The sequence below is a fragment of the Ovis canadensis genome, chromosome 9 (assembly GCF_042477335.2).
Source record: "Ovis canadensis isolate MfBH-ARS-UI-01 breed Bighorn chromosome 9, ARS-UI_OviCan_v2, whole genome shotgun sequence".
Taxonomy (NCBI): domain Eukaryota; kingdom Metazoa; phylum Chordata; class Mammalia; order Artiodactyla; family Bovidae; genus Ovis; species Ovis canadensis.
Window position 1 is genome coordinate 88,148,280 of NC_091253.1, and position 21,837 is coordinate 88,170,116.

Genomic DNA, 21,837 nt, shown 5'->3' on the forward strand with positions numbered 1-21,837 from the left:
AGCAACTCCTTTAACTGTGATTTATGTCAGCATGAAAAAGGGCTGAGTCCTCCTATTAGGTAAGGCAGAAAAGCACATTAACCCAAAAGCTACCCCAAGTAGTTCAGTAGAAAACAGCTCTGTTTTCTGACACTAAAAATAGGACATTTTATGCTACGTCTGTTTTTATGTTTTATACTTCTAAAAATAGATCAGTTCTCATCCTAAGTATCAGTGTAAATTCCAACACAGACTCTTAAGAATCATTAAAAGTATGGGACCTGTTTCAAGTACATGTAAGTTAGCCCACAGAAGATTTTTATCAGTGAAATCAACAACTGACAAAAGCTTTAAATTTTTCTTAAACAAGTTCTTTCCTAAAAGAAAAAAAATGTCATGAGACTCAACAGTTAAACCTAAAGCTGATTCTTTGCCAGGATACTGATGGAGAGAGTTCTATACAATGAGTTGGCTTCAGAAGCTTTACAGGGATATGTAGTCAGAAATTTGGAGGGGCATAGGGGTTGCTCATTTAACAAATAAGAATAAGCTATAGCTTAATTTAATTTACAGTTTAATTAAATTCAACAGGGATTTCTCCCAAGGAGTTAATAATTAAGTTAAAAATTTATCAAGTGCTGTAAACATCACACTACTCTAAGAAGAATTAGAAACATTCAGAATTAAAATAACTTCTTTTAGCACTTTCTCCAGCCATAGCAATTAATCTATTTATTCTAAAGCCAGAGGGAATAGTGAGACCTGTTAGGTAAAGTTCCTAAGAACACAAAGCATCAGTAATAACATCACAATAACACTAGTTAAATACGCTCAATTCAAATGTAATTTAGAACCTACATTTGAGACAGGAGGGCTATGAAATGATGCAACTAATGCCAACCTCTTACAAGTAAAGTAGATGGTGCCAGAAGACGGTCAAATAACTAGTTTGAATCCAGCAGAGAGCTTACAAAGCTTTGGGGCAGAAAACAAGTATATACCAATGTCAACTATACCTCAAAAAAAAAAAAGGAACTGATAAATAAAAGAGGAGTGACTGACAACTGCTAACTGTAAAAAGGCAGCAATGCACCTTGGCCACAAAGCCATCATGGAACAATCACTGCTTTGGGGGTTTTTTTCCTTCATTAAATATTTATCAAGAAACTGTTATTTGAAAGCCACTACTCTTCCAGATAAATAAAAATTTCAGGAACTAAAAAGAGAGATGGTCTCCTAGTTACAAAATTCTGTGATTCTGTTAGTGAATTTTACAGTTTCCAGAAACTGAGATCAACTTAGTGTCATTCCTTTGTTTATCAAGAAGCAAGAGGAATGAAGAGACTATAAGTATTACTCAGAGGCAAATCACTGCTTGGAGAGGATGTAAGAAAGAAACTTAAGGAATAATCTCGAGCAAACGAGCACCAAACCTTGAATGATTCCAAAGCTCTCACAAATCTCTTTCAATCTGTTCTGACGTTATGCAGCAAATGTACGTATACTTTAAATACTTTACGACAGTAAAAAATATGGAAAATATATATCCTACAAAGGGCTACAACAATGATCAATGACAATCAAAATTTTGGTTTTATCAATCCCCTTAGAAGTTACCTGGTGGCAAATCAGGATCTGTGGGAGCGGCCTGCTGAATTCTTCGGGGTTTTGCTGATGTTTTTGTGTTCTCAGTAGTACTACGGTTGGTAGAATTAGAACCACAGCTTTCATGGTCATCCTATTTTTATTTGGAAGAAAAAAAAGCAAAGTAGCAATCACCATTCAAAAATTTTAGAAAGTTTTCTTGAATGTATGTAGGTTACTAAAATTGATGTTAGACTCTTCCAGCTTTATATTTTTAGCTATAAAAACCTATGTAACCAAAATTTTTGTACTTTGCACTCTTAAACAGCATTTTTTAAACAAGCAGTAGTTTAAAATTAGAAACTGTTTCTTTAGTTGATATCAAAACAAACCACTTGATAATGTCAAATATGGCTTCAGCAAAAGAATACAATTCAATTGAAGCCTTTAAACATTTTCCATTTGAAAATCTGAAATAAAAGGAACGGGTTTTAATTTTCATGTATTTGTTTATATATAAAAACCCTCACTATTTTGAGAGTTGAGAATCCAAGCTGTCTTCTTAATCACATTTTTTAATTAGTAATTTTGTTTGTTTTAGTTTCTAAGTTGTATCCAACTCTTAGGGCTCCACTGTGGATTTCTCAGGCAAGAATACCTGAACAGGTTGCTCTTCTCCAGGAGATCTTCTGGACCCAGGGATAGAATCCAGTCTCTTGCATTACAGGCAGATTCTTTTCCACTGAGCCACAGGGGAAACCCATCTTTTTTTCTTGGTAATAATTTATTGTTTGTTTTTTTGAAGTCTATTTCTCAAAGCTCTTTTTTTAACTGAAGGATAATTCCTTTACAGTATTGCATTGGTTTTTACCAACATCAATATGAATCAGCCAGCCCACCTTTAAGGATTAAAATTAATCATCTTTAGAATTCTTGGCACCCATTTAACAATGTTCACTGAATTATTATTATTCAGATTAGATATGAGGTTTAACTAGTTTCTAATATGGATAACATAAAAACTTCAAAATACACATATTTTTGAAATTTACACAACACGAATGAGTACTCTTCCTGACTTGATTCAACAAACATTTATAAAATGTTTTTATGTGTTAATTGCTAGATTTACAAAAGCAACTGTCCTCAAAGATTTCAGAATCTATTTAAAACATATAAAACCAGTCTACAAGAGTACTTTTTTGTTTATTTAAGTACTAGGAACACAAAGAGTCATTCTATTTGGAAGAACCAGAGAGATCAGGTCATTAAAACTGAGTGAATGTTTCAGGTTAACATTAGAGGACTTCCCTGGTGGCTCAGATGGTAAAGCGTCTGTCTACAATGCAGGAGACCTGGGTTCGATCCCTGGGTCGGGAAGATCTGCTGGAGAAGGAAATGGCAACCCACTCCAGTGCTATTGCCTGGAAAATCCCATGGACAGAGGAGCCTGATAGGTTCCAGTCCATGTGGTCACAAAGAGTCGGACACGACTGAGCGACTTCTCTTCACTTCACTAGAGGTTAAATAGGGGGGAAAACTATAAATAGCACATACAAAGAATAGTGATCAGTCAAAAGGAAAAAAAAAGCCACAACAGACAACATTTAAGATGGGAGAACAATACCAAAAGCTAAAGGTCTAGTTCAATTAAAACGCAGTCATGTAAAGAACTATAGAGATGTTCTCAACCTTCATTCTATTTGACACTCAAGATTTGGTAACTAGGAGGAGGGTGCCAATAATCAAAAAAAAAAAGGTTTGGTAATCCAGTATAGGGAGTGGGAGAGGTAAAAGAGCAGATCAAAGGGTGAATAACACGTTAAGATGGAAAAAATAAGCATAGATTGCTCTTTCAAAAAACACAGGTATTACAAGGAGGAAATAGATGGGGTAGTAATATGAAATAAAAGCATCTGACATCACCTTATTCCTTTGGGGAGGTTAAACTAGCACAGGAGGTTAAACTAGCACATTCTGCTTGAGAGATGCATGAGGAAACAGAGATCAAACACCTCTCCAACACAAAGGGAAACTGAGGGTGTACTATGCATCATTTAACTCATTAATCAACAATAAAACTATTTCATAATGCTTAAAAGAATGGTCATGAATTTAGGTTTTCTCTTATATATTTGAAGAGAAAATTTCAAGAACTAAAAGAAGGGTAACTACTAAATTTACCATTCTAACAGGATACTAGAGGCAGTAAGAACAATGATAGGCCCTCCTTTAGGATACAAAAGATGTTCGTCACTACAACCACTAACAGGATTATATAATAATAAAAATGAATCTTTTATAATATGGCATGACTTCAGATGCTAGTCATACATTAGTAAAAGAAAAAATTTCTGTCTGAAACTTTGTTACAAGCAAAAAGTTCAAAGATTTGCTATAATAAACAATGAAGGAAATTTCTGCATGAACTTATATTCATTTTAATGCAAAACAAACTTCACAGCATTTCATTCCACGAAACAACTTCACTATTCAATCTTTATAATGACATCTTCTGTTATTTTGGGGAATGTTATAGTCTCTAAATACTAAAAGACTACTACTGTGAATAAAACCTCACTGTAATTACTTTTAGTTCAACTTAGATCCTTAAAAATGTCTGTAGTCATACACTTCTGCACAATGTTAACATTAAAAGCACACTATTAATTTTTGAAACATATGGTTGTCTCAAAAGCCCAGAAGTAAAACATATTCATTAAAGAGATGTGAAAAAGTTCCAAGTGAACTGCCAAAACTAGCATAATTATGAAAATATTTAACACTGAAACCATCTGAAATCACATACTGTATATAGATTACAGTGATGTCATAATAAACATTCCAGCCAAAATGCACTAAAACTACTGCAGTCCAATAAATCTGGCATACACTAGATGACAAATATCTTAAAGCAAAAGAAAGAACAAGTTATTTTATTTTTAAAGTTATTAGCAGCAAAAAAGGGTAAACTGCATAGATTAAGTATAAGTTTTCAAAAAGTCTTTTAAAAAGTGAATAAAGCTTCCCTACAAACTACACGTTTTTATCATTTAAAAGAAAAACAAACTAACTTTATTTAAGCAAAAATTTTAATAACTTAAAATTTCAGTGTGCCTTAAAAAAGGGCATTAATCATGGTACCCATAGGAATGAAACAAACATTACAAAATATGTAAACACTTCTTTCTTAATTATGCTTAGGAAATCATGGGTGCATATATATTATAATTAGAAAATAATCCTTTTGATAATTTCAACTTGTTTTCATTTCAATTACATTTTAATTGCATCAATTATAAGTGAGCTTCCATTCAAATCATGCCCCAACTAACTTAAATAAAAATAAAGTAAAACAATTATAATATTTACTATTAACACTGGAATCATTAGTTTGAATTCATCATCTGCTTTTAACCAATACGTATCACTTTGGGCTATTACACATTTTAATTCATTGAAAGTCTCTAACTTCTAATAAAAGAAACTCTGTTCTCAAAAATACTAGTTAAAATGTTTTGAGATAATTTTTAACCCCAAACATATTACAGTTATATCTTTCTTATTTAGGTTGCAATTTTTCCAAAATGTCAAGTTAAGTATATTTCATGGCAAAAGAATGTTGTCTCTTGGGGACCACATAGCTATTTCTGAAAATACTGCCCTTTGCTCCTCATGAAACAAGCAAGAATGTCATTTCCTTACAAAAGTTCCTAACAGAGGGAAAATGTGGCAAAACCCTGTATTTAAATAGATCTGTTACTTTCACACTGACAGATCATGGGATCATGTTGCATACTTTTCACCTTAGCCCTCGAAGGGCTGGTCAATTAAAACTGGAAAGCCATCAACTCCCGGATTCACAACAGTAGAGTAAGATTGAGGACAAAACTTAAAACCGGTGACTGAATCATTCTAAGTCCTTGTTTTAGAAAAAGGTTAAGAGTAAGAAAGAGTTGAAGAAGGAGAGACCAAAAGACACAACTAAGAAGTGATGTGTCTTGCATTCTTCAGCCTTGCAGCACCAGACTTGGCAAGCAGAGGACTAAGGCTCACCTGGCAGCTCTAGTCACTCCTGAAGAGAGTGTGAGGGTCTTGGAAATGAACTGCTACAAAGCCCGAAGGTTAAGTTCACCTCTAACCCCTCCAGAAGCAAGTGCAAAGACAACAGTCGCCAGAAAGAATCTCAAAAGGTAAGCCTGTACTTTGGAGAGTCAGAGAGCCAAGGCAAGTCAGCAATGCAGAGGGACACTTGTAGAATATGAGAGCCAGCCAGGAAAAAATATATATATATTACCTTCTGGGCTAAAATTGGGAATCTCTGGATCCCTTCTACTCTGACAAGAATATTAATAAATGTAACTTTAGTCATTAAAAAAAAAAGCCAAGCCACCTCAGTAAAGGAGGTGCGTATACCCCCAGCCTCTTCACACATCAGCTTAGGCCCACACAAGAGGCTGCTTCCCTCTTCTCTGCAATCAAGGGTGTGACAGGCTAGGAAAGAAGAAAAGAGAGCTGATGCTCCCCTGCATTCTTTTACTGGAACCTCCCAAAAGGAGGGACAGCTAACCTAACAGGCCAAAACTGAACATACACTAAGACATATTAGGCTACATTTTAACAGAGAAAGAGATCACTGTCCTAACTATAAACACCTGTGTGGTGGAGCCACTCTTCTACCTGAGAGCCACGTTCCCCACATGACGCAACAACTAGCTCCTCTGGCCTTCTTTTCACATTCCCAGGATACTGCCCCTGCCAGAGAACAATCAAACTATACTGGTTAACAGCATAATGTTAGAAAAAAATCTGTCCTTTATTATTGCCTGTGACATCCTTTTTCCTTTGAATCAGTCAGTATATATCATATAGGCAACCTCTCCCCTCTTTTTAAAAATCACTGAATTGAAGTGCTTAGACTCATCCTTAGATTTGGAATGTGATATTGGCAGAAATTAAGGGAGGAGAGAACAAAAGTACATACAGAGACATCCCAGCCTAAGCCACACTCCACCGTCTAATATTTACCAAAATTCAGTAGGGATTGGGTGAGTGAGCCGATTAATAAAACTGCACTTTGTCTTCTTACGTGTATAACTTCCCTCAACAAGAACCACTTGATTTTTTCTTTTAACTGTTAGGCATTTTGAGAGAAAACAGGTAGTACAAATAGATGGTACTTATCCTGGTAGCTTTACTTATAGGCATAAAAAGATTAAGAGCAATTCAAGTTAATCAGCTATTTATTACATAGGTCTCACACACACTAACGCAAAAATAACAGTAAAATTTACTGAGCATTTATATGTGCCAGACCTCCAGTATTTTAAGGATGAGGAAATTGGGGCTTAAGAGGTTCTAAGGTCAAAAAGACATGAAGGAAAATAGCCAGGATGAACACCCAGATACATCTGATAGAAAGCCCCTTCCATTGCTACTGATAAAAGACAGGAAAGCAAAGAGAAAGGGAAGAAAAAAGAATGGCAGAGAGAGAAGAAAAAAGACACACAGGAAAAAAATGTCTATTTATGGCGTTTTCAATGGGTTACTGGAGAAGAAAATGGCAACCCACTCCCATACTCTTGCCTAGAGAATTCCATGGGCAGAGGAGCTTGGTGGAACTGCCATCTATGAAGTTGCACAGAGTCGGACACAACTGAAGCGACTTAGCAACAGCAGCAGCAGCAGTAGCAACGGGCTATATGAATATCAGTTCAAGAAATATAAGCTTTATTCTACATACTGAGGAGCCAATGAAACTTATTAGTAGGAGACTAACAAGATGAAGTACTTCACTCAGGAAGAAGAATCTTCAGGTAACGTGACAAAGCACAAAAGAAGAGATACTAACAATTAATAAAAATTAATAAGCTATTATTAGTCAGACGGGGAGTTGACTGTGGCTTAGATCATGAACTGCTTATTGCAAAATTAAGACTAAAAAGGTAGGGAAAACCATTTGGCCATTCAAGTATGACCTAAATTAAATGCCTTAAAATTATATGGTGAAGTGACAAATAGATTAAAGGGATTAGATCTGACAGAGTGCCTGAAGACCTATGGATGGAAGTTTGTAACATTATGCAGGAAGCGGTAATCAAAACCATCCCCAAGAAAAAGAAATGCAAAAAGGCAAAACGGTTGTCTGAGGAGGCGTGATAAATAGCTGAGAAAAGAAGAGAAGCAAAAGGCAAAGGAGAACAGGAAAGCTATACCCATGTGAATGCAGAGTTCCAAAGAAGAGCAAAGAGATGTAAGAAAGCCTTCCTCAGTGATCAATGCAAAGAAATAGAGGAAAACAACAGAATGGGAAAGACTAGAGATCTCTTCAAGAAAATTAAGAGATACCAAGGGAACACTTCAAGCAAAGATGGGCACAATAAAGGACAGAAACACCTAGGACATAACTAAAGCAGAAGATATTAAGAAGAGGTGGCAAGAATACACAAAAGAACTATACAAAAGATCTTCATGACCCAGATAACCACGATGGTGTGATCACTCACCTAGAGCCAAACATTCTGGGATGTGAACTCAAGAGGGCCTTGGGAAGCATCACTACGAACAAAGCTTGTGGAGATCATGGAGTTTCAGCTGAGTTACTTCAAATCCTAAAAGATGATGCTGTGAAAGTGTTGCACTAAATATGCCAGAAAATTTGGAAAACTCAGCAATGGCCACAGGACTGGAAAAGGTCAGTTTTCATTCCAACCCCAAAGAAAGTCAATGCCAAAGAATGTTCAAACTACAGCACAACTGCACTCATTTCACATGCTAGCAACCTAATGCTCAAAATTCTCCAAATGAGGCTTCAATACTACATGACCTGAGAATTTCCAGATGTTCAAGCTGTATGTAGAAAATGAAAAGGAACTAGAGATCAAATTGCCAATATCTGTTGAATCATAGAAAAAGCAAAAGAATTCCAAAAAAACATCTACTTCTGCTTTACTGATTACACCAAAGCCTCTGACTCTGTGTATCACAACAAACTATGGAAAAGTCTTCAAGAGATGAAGACCACCTGACCTGCCTCCTGAGAAGCCTGTTTGCAGGTCAAGAAGCAACAGTTAGAACTGGATATAGAACAATGAACTGTTTTCAAACAGGGAAATGAGTACATAAAGGCTATATACTGTCACCCTGCTTATTTCACTTCTATGCAGAGTACATCATGCGAAATGCCAGGCTGGATAACCACAAGCTGGAATCAAGATAGCCAGGAGAAATATCAATAACCTCAGATATGCAGATAACACCACCCTTATGGCAGAAAGCAAGGAACTAAAGAGCCTCTTGATGAAAGTGAAAGAGGAGAGTGAAAAAGCTGGCTTAAAACTCAACATTCAAAAAACAAAGATCATAGCATCCAGTCCCATCACTTCATGGCAAACAGATGCGGAAACAATGGAAATAGTGACAGACCTTATTTTCTTCAGCTCCAAAAGTACTGCATATGGTGACTGCAGCCATGAAATTAAAAGCAGAAAAGCTATGACAAACCTAGAGAGCATATTAAAAAGCAGAGACATTACTTTGCCAACAAAGGTCCATCTAGTCAAAGCTATGGTTTTTCAGTAGTCGTGTATGAATGCGAGTTGGACTATAAAGAAAGCTGAGCGCTGAAGAATTGATAACTTCTGAACTGTGGTGTTGGAGAAGACTCTTGAGAGTCCCTTGGACTGCAAGGAAATCAAACCAGTCAATCCTAAAGGAAATCAACCCTGAATACTCACTGGAAGGACTGATGCTGAAGCTGAAGCTCCAATACTTTGGTCACCTGATGTGAAGAGTCGACTCATTAAAAAAGAGCCTGGTGCTGGGAAAGACTGAAGGCAGGAGAAGAAGGGGGCAACAGGATGAGATGGTTGGACGGCATCACTGACTCAATGGACATGTTTTTGAACAAGCTCCAGGAAATGGTGATGGGGAGGGAAGCCTGGCATGCTGCAGTCCATGGGGTCCCATAGAGTCAGACACGACTGAACAATTGAACAACAGCAACAATAGGCCATTGTAATAGTTTAGAAATTAAATGATGCAGAAAATTAGCAATGAGAATTCTTTTAAAGGCTAGCAACTCATACTCAATGGTAAAACAAAATTTGTGGAGCTTCCCTGGTGGCTCAGTGGTAAAGAATCCACCTGCCAAAGCTGGAGACATGGATTCAATACCTGGTCCTGAAAGATCCCAGGTGTCTTGGAGCAAATAAGCCCCTGCACCACAACTTTTGTGTCTATGCCCCAGAGCCCCGGAGCCACAACTACTGAGCCCACAAACCCTAGAGTTCACTCTGCAGTGGGAGAAGCCACTGCAATGAGAAGCCCGCATACCATAGCTGGAGACTAGCCCCCGCACTCGCCACAACTAGAGAAAAGCTCATGCAGCAACAAGATCTAGCATAGCCAAAAATAAACAAAAATTATCTTTTAAAAAGTCAATCATTCTAATAACATTTTAAAAACTCATGGATCCTGCAACAGACTTCTTTCCCCTAACCTCTATTCCTCGGAAAAAAAAAAAAACAACAGTCCTTTCCAATTCAGTCAATGAGTCAACATAGCTACTATTTTTTCAATCTCCTAAGACTCCTTCTGTGTGCAGTCACTCAGTAGTGTCTGACTCTTTGACACCCTAAGGACTGTAGCCTCCCTGGCTCCTCTGTCCATGGAATTTTCCAGGCAAGAATAGTGGAGTGGGTTGCCATTTCCCACTCCAGGGAATCTTCCCAATTCAAGGATCAAAGCCATGTCTGTTTTTCCTGCCCTGGCAGGCAGACTCTATACCACTGCACCACCTGGGAAGATGTTGTATCTGTTATAATTTTGCAAAATGACGACAATGAGCTTTTAAAATTTCAAGTACAGAGATCCCTGGTTAGATTTACTCCTAGGTATTTTATTCCTTTTGCTGTGACTGTAAATGGGTTTTCTTTATGTCTATGAAAATTCATCATTAGTCTATAGAAGCAAATCAGGTTTTTGTTTATCAATTTTGTAACCAGCAACATTACTGAATTTATTTATTAGTTCTATTAATTCTCTGGTGGCATCTTTAATTCTTTATAATATCATGCCATCTGCAAACAGTGACAGGTATATTTCTTCCTTTCCAATATGGATTCCTTTTCTTTTTCTTGTCCAATTGCTGTAATGAGAACTTCCAATACTAGACTGAATCTTTGTCTTCTCTTGATCTTAAAGGAAAAGCTTTCAACTTTTCACCACTGGGTACTGGTTTTCACCACTGGTGTAGGCTGTGGGTATGCCACATATGCCTCTATTATATTGAGGTATGCACTTTCCATAGCCACTTTGTTGAGAGCTTTTATCAATAACAAACATTGAATTTTGTCAAAAGCTTTTTTCTGCTTTCACTGACATGGTCATATGGTCTTTATTCTCCAATTTGTTAATGTGATATGTCACACTGATGAACTTCTGGATATCAAACTATCCTTGCACCTCTGAGATAAACCCCACTTGGTCATGGTGTATGTAATGTATTGTTGAATTTGGCTGCCTGATATTTGTTGGGGATTTTGCAACCATGTTATTCAGTGATACTGGGACAAAATTTTTGTGTGTGTGCTGTCTTTCAGTGCAATCCCTATCAAAATACCAACTGCATTTCTCACAGAACAACTAACTCTAAAATTAGTATGGAAACACAAAAAAAAAGCACACAAAAAAACAAATAGCCAAAAAGGCCTTGAGACAGAATAAAGCTGGAGATATCACACTTGCTGCTTGCAAGCTATACTGCAAAGCTTCAGTAATCAAAACAGTATGGTGCTGGACCAAAGACAGACACATATATCAACTGAATAGAGAACACAAAATAAACCAATGCTTCTTATATGGTCAACCAATCTGTGACATAGGAGGCAAGAATATAAAATCAGGAAAAACAGCCTCTTTAATAAATAGTATTGGGAAAACTGGACAGCTTCATGCAAAAGAATCAAACAGGACGGCTTTCTCACACCAGATATAAAAATAAACTCAAAATGAGTTAAATACTTAAACGTAAGATCTGAAACCATAATATTCCTAGAAGACGACATAGGCAACACACTCTTTGACAGAGGTTTTGGCAATATTTGTTTTCAATTTGTCTCCTCAGGAAAGAGAAACAAAAGCAAAAAACAAATGGTATGACATCAAACCAAAAAGCATTTACACAACAAAGGAAACTATCAACAAAATGAAAAGTCAACCTACTGCACGGGAGAAAATGCTTGCAAAAGATACATGTAATAAAGAAAGGGGTAATTTCCAAAATATACAAAGAATTCACAAAACTCAATATTGAAAAAACAAATAATCAGATTAAAAATTAGGTAAAGGACCTAGGCAGATATTTTTCCAAAGAAGACATACAAATGGCCAACAGATACATGAAAAGATGCTCAACATCACTAATCATCAGGGAAATACAAATCAAACCTACAGTGAGACAGCATCTCACACCTGTCAAAATGACTATCATCAAAAAGACAACAAATAACAAGTGTTGGTGAGGACAGGGTAAAAAGGGAGTCCTCCTGCATTGTCGATGGGATTGTAAATTGGTCCAGTCACAATGGAAAACAGTATGGAGGTTGCTCAAAAAATTAAAAACAAAACTATCATATAATCTAGCAATTTCAATATAGGGTATTTGCCTAAAGGAAACAAAAGCACTAACTTGAAAAGATATATGCACCCCAATATTCACTACACCACTATTAATAACAGCCAAGATACGGAAGCAACCTAAGTGTCTACTGACAGATGAATGGATAAAGAAGATGTGGGACACACACACACTGTGGAATATTAGCCAAAAGAAATTAAATCTTGTCATCTGCAATAACATGGGTGAATCCAGACAGTATAATGCTAACTGAAATAACTCAGATAAAGAAAAACAAATACCATATCATCTCACTTACACGTGGAATCTAGAAACAAAAAAAAAAACCAAACCAGACTCGTAAATACCGAGAACAAATCACTGGTTGCCAAAGAGGAAGAAGGTGAGGGGTTGGGCAAAATAAGTGAAGGACATTAAGAGGTACCAACCCCTAGTCATAAAATAAATAAGCCTTGGGAATGTAACATACAGCATAAAGACTATGGCCAAGAGTCATGTAATAACTTTATATGGAGACAGATCATTACTAAGTTTACAGTGATGATCATTTTGTAATGGAAACGACTGTCAAATCACTATGTAGTACACCTGACACTAACATAATGTATGTCAATTATATTTCAATTTAAAAAATGAATAAAAGAAAGCAGCCATAGACAATATTTAGCTGTGTTTCAAAAAATCCTTATTTATAAAAACAGGCAGTAGGCCCATGAGCCATAAAGTTTAATTACTCTTGTTTTAAAACACTTGCCTTAATAAAACATACAGGATAAACAATAATTCAATCTGAAATTGTTTTGGAATCCAGTATTTTCATTATACAATACAAAAAAAAAAAAAAAACAGACAGACTACAATATATCTAACTAATACAATATGTCTAACTAACGAGGGACTCTTTAAAATATCCTGGGGGAAAAGTACAAACTTTTTGCCTGGCTACAGTACTGCTAAGAAGACATTTCTACCATTATCCCTTTTATAACTAATGTCTAATAAAACAACAAATGTTGACTAAGAAAAAGAAAAGCAATTTTCAGTAAGAAGATAGCCTGAAGAAAATTCTACAGACCCAAAGAAAAAGAAAAATAAAACATTTCTGAAGAAAATAATACATCAAAAAAGCGCATTCTAAACATATGCAAAAGGAGAAGTTAAAATTTGGCTAACATGATAAAGAAAGTAAAATGTAAAACTAACTTGGAGAAAAAGAGAAGAGTAGGGAAACAAAACTGGATACAATTTCCAACCCAGGGAGCACTGAATACATAAGAATACATTTTGAGACAAATTTTCAGTAAAACACAGAATTTTCTCAATAGTATAATACCATAAATACATCTCAATAATACTAATGAAGACAATTAAGATTTTACATAACTGCAGTAAAGGTTAAAAGATTTAAATTATACACTATAATAAGAAAAATTTTTTAATTTTATATTAGCTAAGTACTCAGATAATGATGCTTCATTTCATTTTTGCTATGAAGGGGATTCTGGTAGAGCTATAGTATGAGTGTGCTGCTGCTTTAAAAAAAAATAAAAAGGAAAAAACCTCAAGAACCATAATGTTTACTATATCTCTGTTTAAAGAGATAACTGTTTATTTTGTATTTGAAATCCCATAAGATTATTCTATATGTGAGTATCTGTCATACTCACAGATACCTTCAACAATGGTTAAGACTAGATCTTAATACTTTAACTGTTATAGAATAACAACATATTATCTATTAAGAACTTAAAATTAATGTATAATCTTATTTTTCAGATAATATAATCTTTAACAGGTTAGAAAAATAAGAATCACAATATTTTGCTTCTTAAACATATATCCAGTCTCTTACTGACTTTCCTTTGATGGACAAGGAAATCCAGCTAATCAGACTGTTGCTGTTAGTCGGTGAGTTGTCTGACTCTGCGACCCCATCAACTGCAGCACTCCAGGCTTTCCTGTCCTTCACTACCTCCTGGAGTTTGTTCAAACTCATGCCCATTGAGTAGATGATGCCATTCAATCATCTCATCCTCTGCCACCTTTTTCTTTTGCCTTCAGTGTTTCTGAAGCATGAGTTGGCTTTTACCATCAGGTGTCCAAAGTATTGGAACTTCAGCATAAGTCCTTCAATGAATATTCAGGTTTGATTTCCTTTAGGATTGACTTGTTAGATCTCCTTACACTCCAAGAGACGCCCAAGAGTCTTCTGCAGCACGACAATTCAAAAGCATCAATTTTTTGGCACTCTAACATCCATACATGACTACTGGTAAAACCACAGCTTTGACTATACGGACCTTTGTTGGCAAAGTGGCTTTTTAATATGCTGTCTGGGTGTGTCAGAGTTTTCCTTTCAAGGAGGAAGCGTCTTTTAATATCATGGCTGTAGTCTCCACTAGCGATGATTTTGGAGCCCAAGAAAAGAAAATCTGTCACTGCTTCTATTTCTTCCCCTTTTGTTTCCCAGGAAGTAATGGGACTAGATGCCATGATCTTGGTTTTTTGACTGCTGGGTTTCAAGTCAGCCTTTTCACTCTCCTCTTTCACCCTATCAAGAGGTTCTTTAGCTCCTCTTCACTTTCTGCCATTAGAATGATATCATCTGCATGTCTGTGGTTGTTGAGATTTCTCCCAGCAATCTTGATTCCAGCTTGGGTTCATCCAACCCAGCATTTTGCATAATGTACTCTGCATAAAAGTTAAATAAGCAGGATGACACTTTATGTCATACTCCTTTCTGATTTTGAACCAGTCCATTGTTTCATGTCCAATTCTAACTGTTGCTTCTTGACCTGCATACAGGTTTCTCAAAAGACAAGTAAGGTGGTCTGGCACTCCCATCTCATTGAGAATTTTCCACAGTTTTTTCTGATCCACAGGCTTTCAAGTACTCAATGAAGCAGATATTTTTCTGGAACTCCTTTGCTTTCTCCATGATCCAATGAATGTGGGCAATTTGATCTCTAGTTCCTCTGCTTCTTTGAAACTCAGCTTCTACATCTGTAAGTTCTCAGTTCATGTACTGCCGAACCCTAGCTTGAAGGATTTTGACCATAACCTTTCTAGCCTGTGATAGGATCCTAAATAACATTTGTCCCCTTTTTTCTTGGAATTGCATTTACACTGTAAATATTAGAAACATTTTACTTACAGTCAACAATGATACTTTCTATATTCCTGAAAAACAAATGCAAATCAGAGATAAATAATGGTTCTACTAAAAAAGATAACTAAACTTGAGAATGACATCTAACATGAGGAGATGTATAGTCAGCCAAGCTGAGGCAAACAGTAAAGCATGCCTAAGCTAAACAGTGCAATACTGTTGGAGGTGAGAGTCTAACCTTCAGGAAAAGTTCAACAACTAGGGAGTGCAGATCAGGACCTCTGTGTAGGCAAATGTACAAAATAACCATCAACACAAAATAACCATCAATAGGAAATGAAATTCACTCCCTAAAATTATTCCATTTCTGGACAATGTTGCAAATTTAATTCTTCACCAATAAGATAGCAAATCTGAATACTACAGTATTAACAATCATCTCAAACTAGTAAGTCTTTTGGCTTCCCAGGTGGTACAGTGGTAAAGAATCTGCCTACCAATCAAAGAGACACAAGAGACATGGTTCAAAGCCTGGGAAGATACCCTGGAGAAAGAAAAGGCAACCCACTCCAGTATTCTTGCCTGGAAAATTCCATGGACAGAGAAGCCTGGTGGGCTACAGTCCATGGGGTTGCAAAGAGTCGGACACAACTACGAGCACGTACATACAAACTAGAAAACCAAAACTTAAGATTTACTACGACTACTAATAGATGACCACGAACTTTGAAAGAATAATTCATTTATAGTGGTGAGGGAAGAAGCCATGTTACTTGAGTTAATAAATGAGTGGATGCTGAGTAACTTGAGACAGGAAAAGACTATTAGGTCTAGAGCCTGAAAATAATAAAGTAGAATGAAGGTGGTAAAAGATAAAAAAAAAAAACAAAAAAAAAAGCACCTGCTATATTCAGGATACACAGTGCAAAGCCAGAGGCAAAAGTTGTTAACAGTGGGGAAGAAAAAAGTCCTTATCTTCAGAATATTATTTATAACAGAGTATTTTTAAAATCAAATAATCCGAAAACTGCAAAATAACACAATAAGTAACTAATTATTTACTGTCATAAACAATGCAAGTGCTTCATATTCATTGTTCATAATCATCACAAACATCCTATATTATTTCCATTTAACAAATGAGAAAAACAAAGTTCAAAATTTTTCAACAAATAACATTAGAGTTTGTTAACAAAGTGTTTAAAGAGTTCATAAAAAGAAGCCATTACTTGAAGCTATTTATATTGCTTCTACTAACATCTTTTCATCTTCTGTTGACCACCTTTCTCTCATTCCAACTCTTGCTATTATCCTCTTCTGAAAACAAAACAGACACAGCTGCTACCAGACAAGCCCAACCACAGGCAGATGAGACAGAAATGATCCCAAAGGTTAAATCCAGAAATAAGAATTTTTCAGCAGAGAAAGTAGAAGACTTCTTCAAACAAACAAAAGCTCAAAGAATTTGTAGCAGGATGAAATGCACTACAAAAAAAAAAAGATGCTAGATTAAAAACGTCAATCTACATAAAGGAATGAAGAGTGTCAGAAGTAACTATGTGGGTAAAAACAACAGACACTTTATGCTTTTTAATTTCTTAAAAATTAATTAACTGCTCAAAGCAATCATAACTATGATGATGATAAAGACAATGATGATGACAATGTAGTCCTGGAGACTGTAACACAAACATAAGAGTTATAACAAGACTAGTATAAATGATGACAGGGAATAAAGAGAATCACACTATTGTAAAGAATACTAAAAAAAATACTTACATTATACATTAGGCAGTATATTAGTATTCGAAAGCAGACAATGAGAAGTTAAGCATGCCTATTTGTCAACCCTTGAACAATCACTAAGTAAGAAAATGAAGAACATAGTAAATAAAACAATAATGAAGATAAAATGGAATGCTAAAATATATACTCAATTTAAAAGAAGCAGGAGAAAAGGAAGGAAAATTAGATGGGACAAATTATAAATAAATAAAAAGACAAACCTAAACATACAGAAAATTATATAAAATATAAATAATCTAACACACTACAATTAACAGACAGTAACTGTTATTCCAAAATCACTGCAGATGGTGACTGCAGCCATGAAATTAAAAGACGCTTACTCCTTGGGAAACAAGTTATGACCAAACTAGATAGTATATTCAAAAGCAAAGACATTACTTGCCAACTAAGGTCCGTCTAGTCAAGGCTATGGTTTTTCCTGTGGTCATGTATGGATGTGACAGTTGGACTATGAAGAAGGCTGAGCGCCGAAGAATTGATGCTTTTGAACTGTGGTGTTGGAGAAGACTCTTGAGAGTCCCTTGGACTGCAAGGAGATCCAACCATTCTGAAGGAGATCAGCCCTGGGATTTCTTTGGAAGGAATGATGCTAAAGCTGAAACTCCAGTACTTTGGCCACCTCATGCGAAGAGTTGACTCATTGGAAAAGACTCTGATGCTGGGAGGGATTGGGGACAGGAGGAGAAGGGGACGACCCAGGATGAGATGGCTGGATGGCATCACTGACTCGATGGACGTGAGTCTGAGTGAACTCCAGGAGTTGGTGATGGACAGGGAGGCCTGGCGTGCTGCAATTCATGGGGTCTCAAAGAGTCTGACACGACTGAGCGACTGAACTAAACTGCACTGAACTTTTATTCACATTAGTAAAACCCAATTATAATCTAATTAGAGAAAGCTAAGTTTAGATATATAGACTCAGTACAGTTTCTAAAGATATGATACCACAAGTTTCAAAAAGAAAATCAAGGCAAAAATGATCCAATCCAAAAAAAAAGAAAATTAGCAGCAGCTAATTAACAAAACAAAAATCAGACAACTGCTACATTTTACGAATAAAAAGGGAATCTAGAGACGACTTTGTGAACCAGACCAAAATAAAAAACTAGAAGCTGCAGTCTGTGTTCTTCATTATCTTTAATACCAGCTAACACACTGGGATGGCTTAAAGCCAACAGGGGAAGAAAGAACTTGCAGCACCAGCAAGCTGCAATGTTTCATACCAGCTTTTTTCCCCCAACATTCAGACACAGAAATTATAGAGTCCACAGCATTGAACACTATAATTAGGGTTGTACTGGCACTTCTATTACAACCCCATATTTTCATTCATAACATTCTTAGAAAGTCCTTCACAAAACTAAAGCCTTCCTTTCTTATCTCAATCCCAATTTTTCTTCTTAACATAGAAGAGCTATAAGAGATCAGCTCCTACAGCTGAAAAAAATAAGTAAATAGAAGTCTTCCCAAGGATAAAACAAATACAACAGAACCCCCCACAAAAAAAAAAAAAACACCTAAAGTGGCAAGCAAGAATTAAAACTTTCTTAATGTTAAAAAAATTATCAAATCAAAAATCCATCTTAAAAAATTATCAAATCAAAAATCCACCTTATACCAAGTCTGGTTTTCATGCGGCACAAATTTCAATCTTATATATGACATAACAAAAAATTCTACTCTATGTATATAAAATATGGTCTTCCCTCGTGGCTCAGGCAGTAAAGAATCTGCCTGCAATGCAGGAGACCCAGCTTCAATCCCTGGGTTGGGAAGATCCCCCCGGAGAAGGGAATGGCTACCCACTCCAATATTTCTGCCTGGAGAACTCCATGGACAGTGGAGCCTGGGCTACAATCTCTGGTTTTGCAAAAAGTCAGACACAACTGAACAACTAAAACTTTCACTTTTATTATTTATATATATATACACACATATATATGTACATATATATAAAGAACTAAATCTTTATAACACATAGCTGTTGTTTTTTCCAAACAGCTAACTAAAAGGAGTCCTCTCTCTACCACTTCTGATTAGGAAGCTTTAGACACAGGCAGAAGTTTAAGAAAACATGATTTCTCCTATTTCTGAATTTTTAAGGCACAGAATAGAGTTTAAGACATATTTACCTTCATTTTCATTCATCCACAAGTTATCTGTGGATGTTCGTGGCTTTTGTTTTTTTATTTCCTTTTCAATAATGTTTTTAAATTATTCAAGTTATTTCACCTCAAAAACAAATCTAAATTTAAAACAAAGTATTTTACCACCTGGTTGTTCTAAGACTACAGACAGTATTTCCATACTAAAATTAAAATCAGAAGCTACATATGAGATAACATGTTTTCCTTAAAACATTCAAGAGGGCTTCCCTGGTGGCTCAGTGGTGAAGAATCCACCTGCCAATTCAGGAAACATGGGTTCAATTCCTGATGCAGGAAGATCTCACATGCCTCAGAGCAGCTGAGCCCAAGCACAACTACTGAGTCTGTGCTCTAGAACACAGGTTGGATCCCTGGGTTAGGAAGATCCCCAGGTGGGGAAGATCCCCTGGAGGTACTTTTTGAATTAAAAAAAAAAAAAAATCTGAAATAAATAATATGTAAAAATAATCTATTGAGAGTAACACTGACTTTGTAATTTATTCTGCTTTTTCCTTACTACAGCTCTACAAATCCAATTACTGGTCTTCTTTCTACTCCCAAGTAAAAATGAAAATAATTCACATTTCAATATTTATTCAAGGTCCAATATGTGGAAATAAAGTAAAAATTTTCCTCAAAGTTTTCCAGTTTTGGCAGAGAGATTATTGAGAAAAAACAATTAGAGGAAAATTTAACTGTCATCAGAAAGAAAGAAGCAGCAAATGTAATTTGCCTTTTTATAATCCTATGATGTACCTGGCATCATAGGAATTATGTACGCTAGAAGGCAGAACAAAAAAGTATGATGATGTCAAGCTAGATAATTTATACAGATGTCAAGAGTTTCAGTGGTATTTAACAACACAAATCTTTTTAACTAATCAGGATAAACATTTAGAAATAGCTATTACTTTACAAATGAAATGTCCTTTTACTATATTAGATATAGGTATGCAAAAATGTCAGTACACTTCAGTTTGGCAAAAATGTCAACTCTACATATAAAGTAAATGTTAAATATATTATTCGCTTTTTATCTTTGCATATATAATACAAGGAAAATCCAATACCATGGAAAAAATATGTTAATCTATTGTACACAATTCTTGATCATCTATGTATCAATGCAGGGGAACAGCAGTGTTGAAATGCAATAGAAAACTAAGAGTATTTACATTTAATTTCTGATTACCTTATCTGAAATTTTTTGTAGATGTGTCTCTACCAACAAATTTGTTTATACAAATATTAAGCTTATTCAAAGTTCTCTAGAGAATATGAGATAGCCAGAGATAAGACAGAAAATTTTGTGCAATTCATCTACCAGTGGATAACTATATAAATATCAAAATTGAATTGTTGTATGTATTTTCATAAGGACAAAAGACATCTTAAAATACTGCCTGGGGTGGGGTAGGAGGGAGGGAGGTTCAGGAGGCAGGGTGGATGTGTGTACATCTATGGCTAATTCATGTTGATGTATGGCAGAAACCAACAGAACATTGTAAAGCAATGATCCTTCAATTAAAACATTACTTTAAAATATAAATAAAATATTGCTTACACTAAGTTTGAAGTAAAGGATATTCCAGTCAACCAATATATTAATGAAAATTGAGCATCAAGACTTTATCAGTAAGATAATGAAAATAGTGTTCAGAAAAATCATTCTCACCTATTACTCATGTCCATGAATGAACTGCTTACCATATTTATACAGATGCTATGATAATCAAGATATTATGAATGTGGAGAAGGAAATGGCAAACCACTCCAGTGTTCTTGCCTGGCGAATCCCAAGGACAGAGGAGCCTGGTGGGCTGCTGTCTATGGGGTTGCACAGAGTCGGACACGACTGAAGCAACTTAGCAGCAGCAGAGGACCTACAAATAACTCAGGGAAGCTGAAATTTGAGAGAAAACAAAGTGACCCCAGAGGCTGGAAGACTGAAAAGATTGAGAACTGTGAAAACAAAAGGATGGTAGCCATTAAGAAATTTTAAGCCCAGTAGTTATATAGTTCAGTTTACATTTTGGAAACATCATACGCAGAGAGAAGTATCAATGAGGACTAAAATAGATATATGCAAAAGAGATAACAGTAGAGTCCAGAGTAGGACAAATAACTGGATATAAGGGATGTAGAAAGTTCAGCATGACTTCAGGGGTGCTAGTCTGGATTAAAGGTAAAAAGTGGAATTTTTCACTGAAATAGGAAACATATAAGGAAGAAGGGATTTGAGGTTTAAAATAAAATTCAGTTTGAAACATTCTACAGAGATATAAGTCAAGGTCCATTTTGCTCTTGGTCTTGGAGCTCAGGGGTCGGGGGGGGAGAGACCGGACCCTAAAATAGCATTTTATGAATAAACAGCATATAATAATTAAATCTACTAGGGAATAAAATGATCCAAGGAGAGGCAAGGACTAAAATAATGAAAGCCTAAGAAACTCCAATTAAAACTCTGGGATGGGTAGCAGAAATGAAGCCCCAAGAAGAGCCAGAGAAAGGGTAGAGAGAGATAGGAAGAGAGCCACATAAGTGAAGTTTCCAAAAAGAGACCAAAAAGT

At 35.8% G+C, this 21,837-nt stretch overlaps 1 protein-coding gene across 9 annotated transcripts in view; it reads right to left on the reverse strand.

Annotated features, from left to right (window-relative positions):
* VPS13B (vacuolar protein sorting 13 homolog B) overlaps positions 1-21,837 on the reverse strand; it is a 787,290-nt gene that overhangs the window by 736,759 nt on the left and 28,694 nt on the right. For all 9 annotated transcript variants that reach the window (XM_069600522.1, XM_069600521.1, XM_069600524.1 and 6 more), the window contains exon 4: positions 1,597-1,717. In XM_069600522.1, the coding sequence (XP_069456623.1) occupies positions 1,597-1,717 (121 nt within the window). The remainder of the gene's footprint in view (positions 1-1,596; positions 1,718-21,837) is intronic.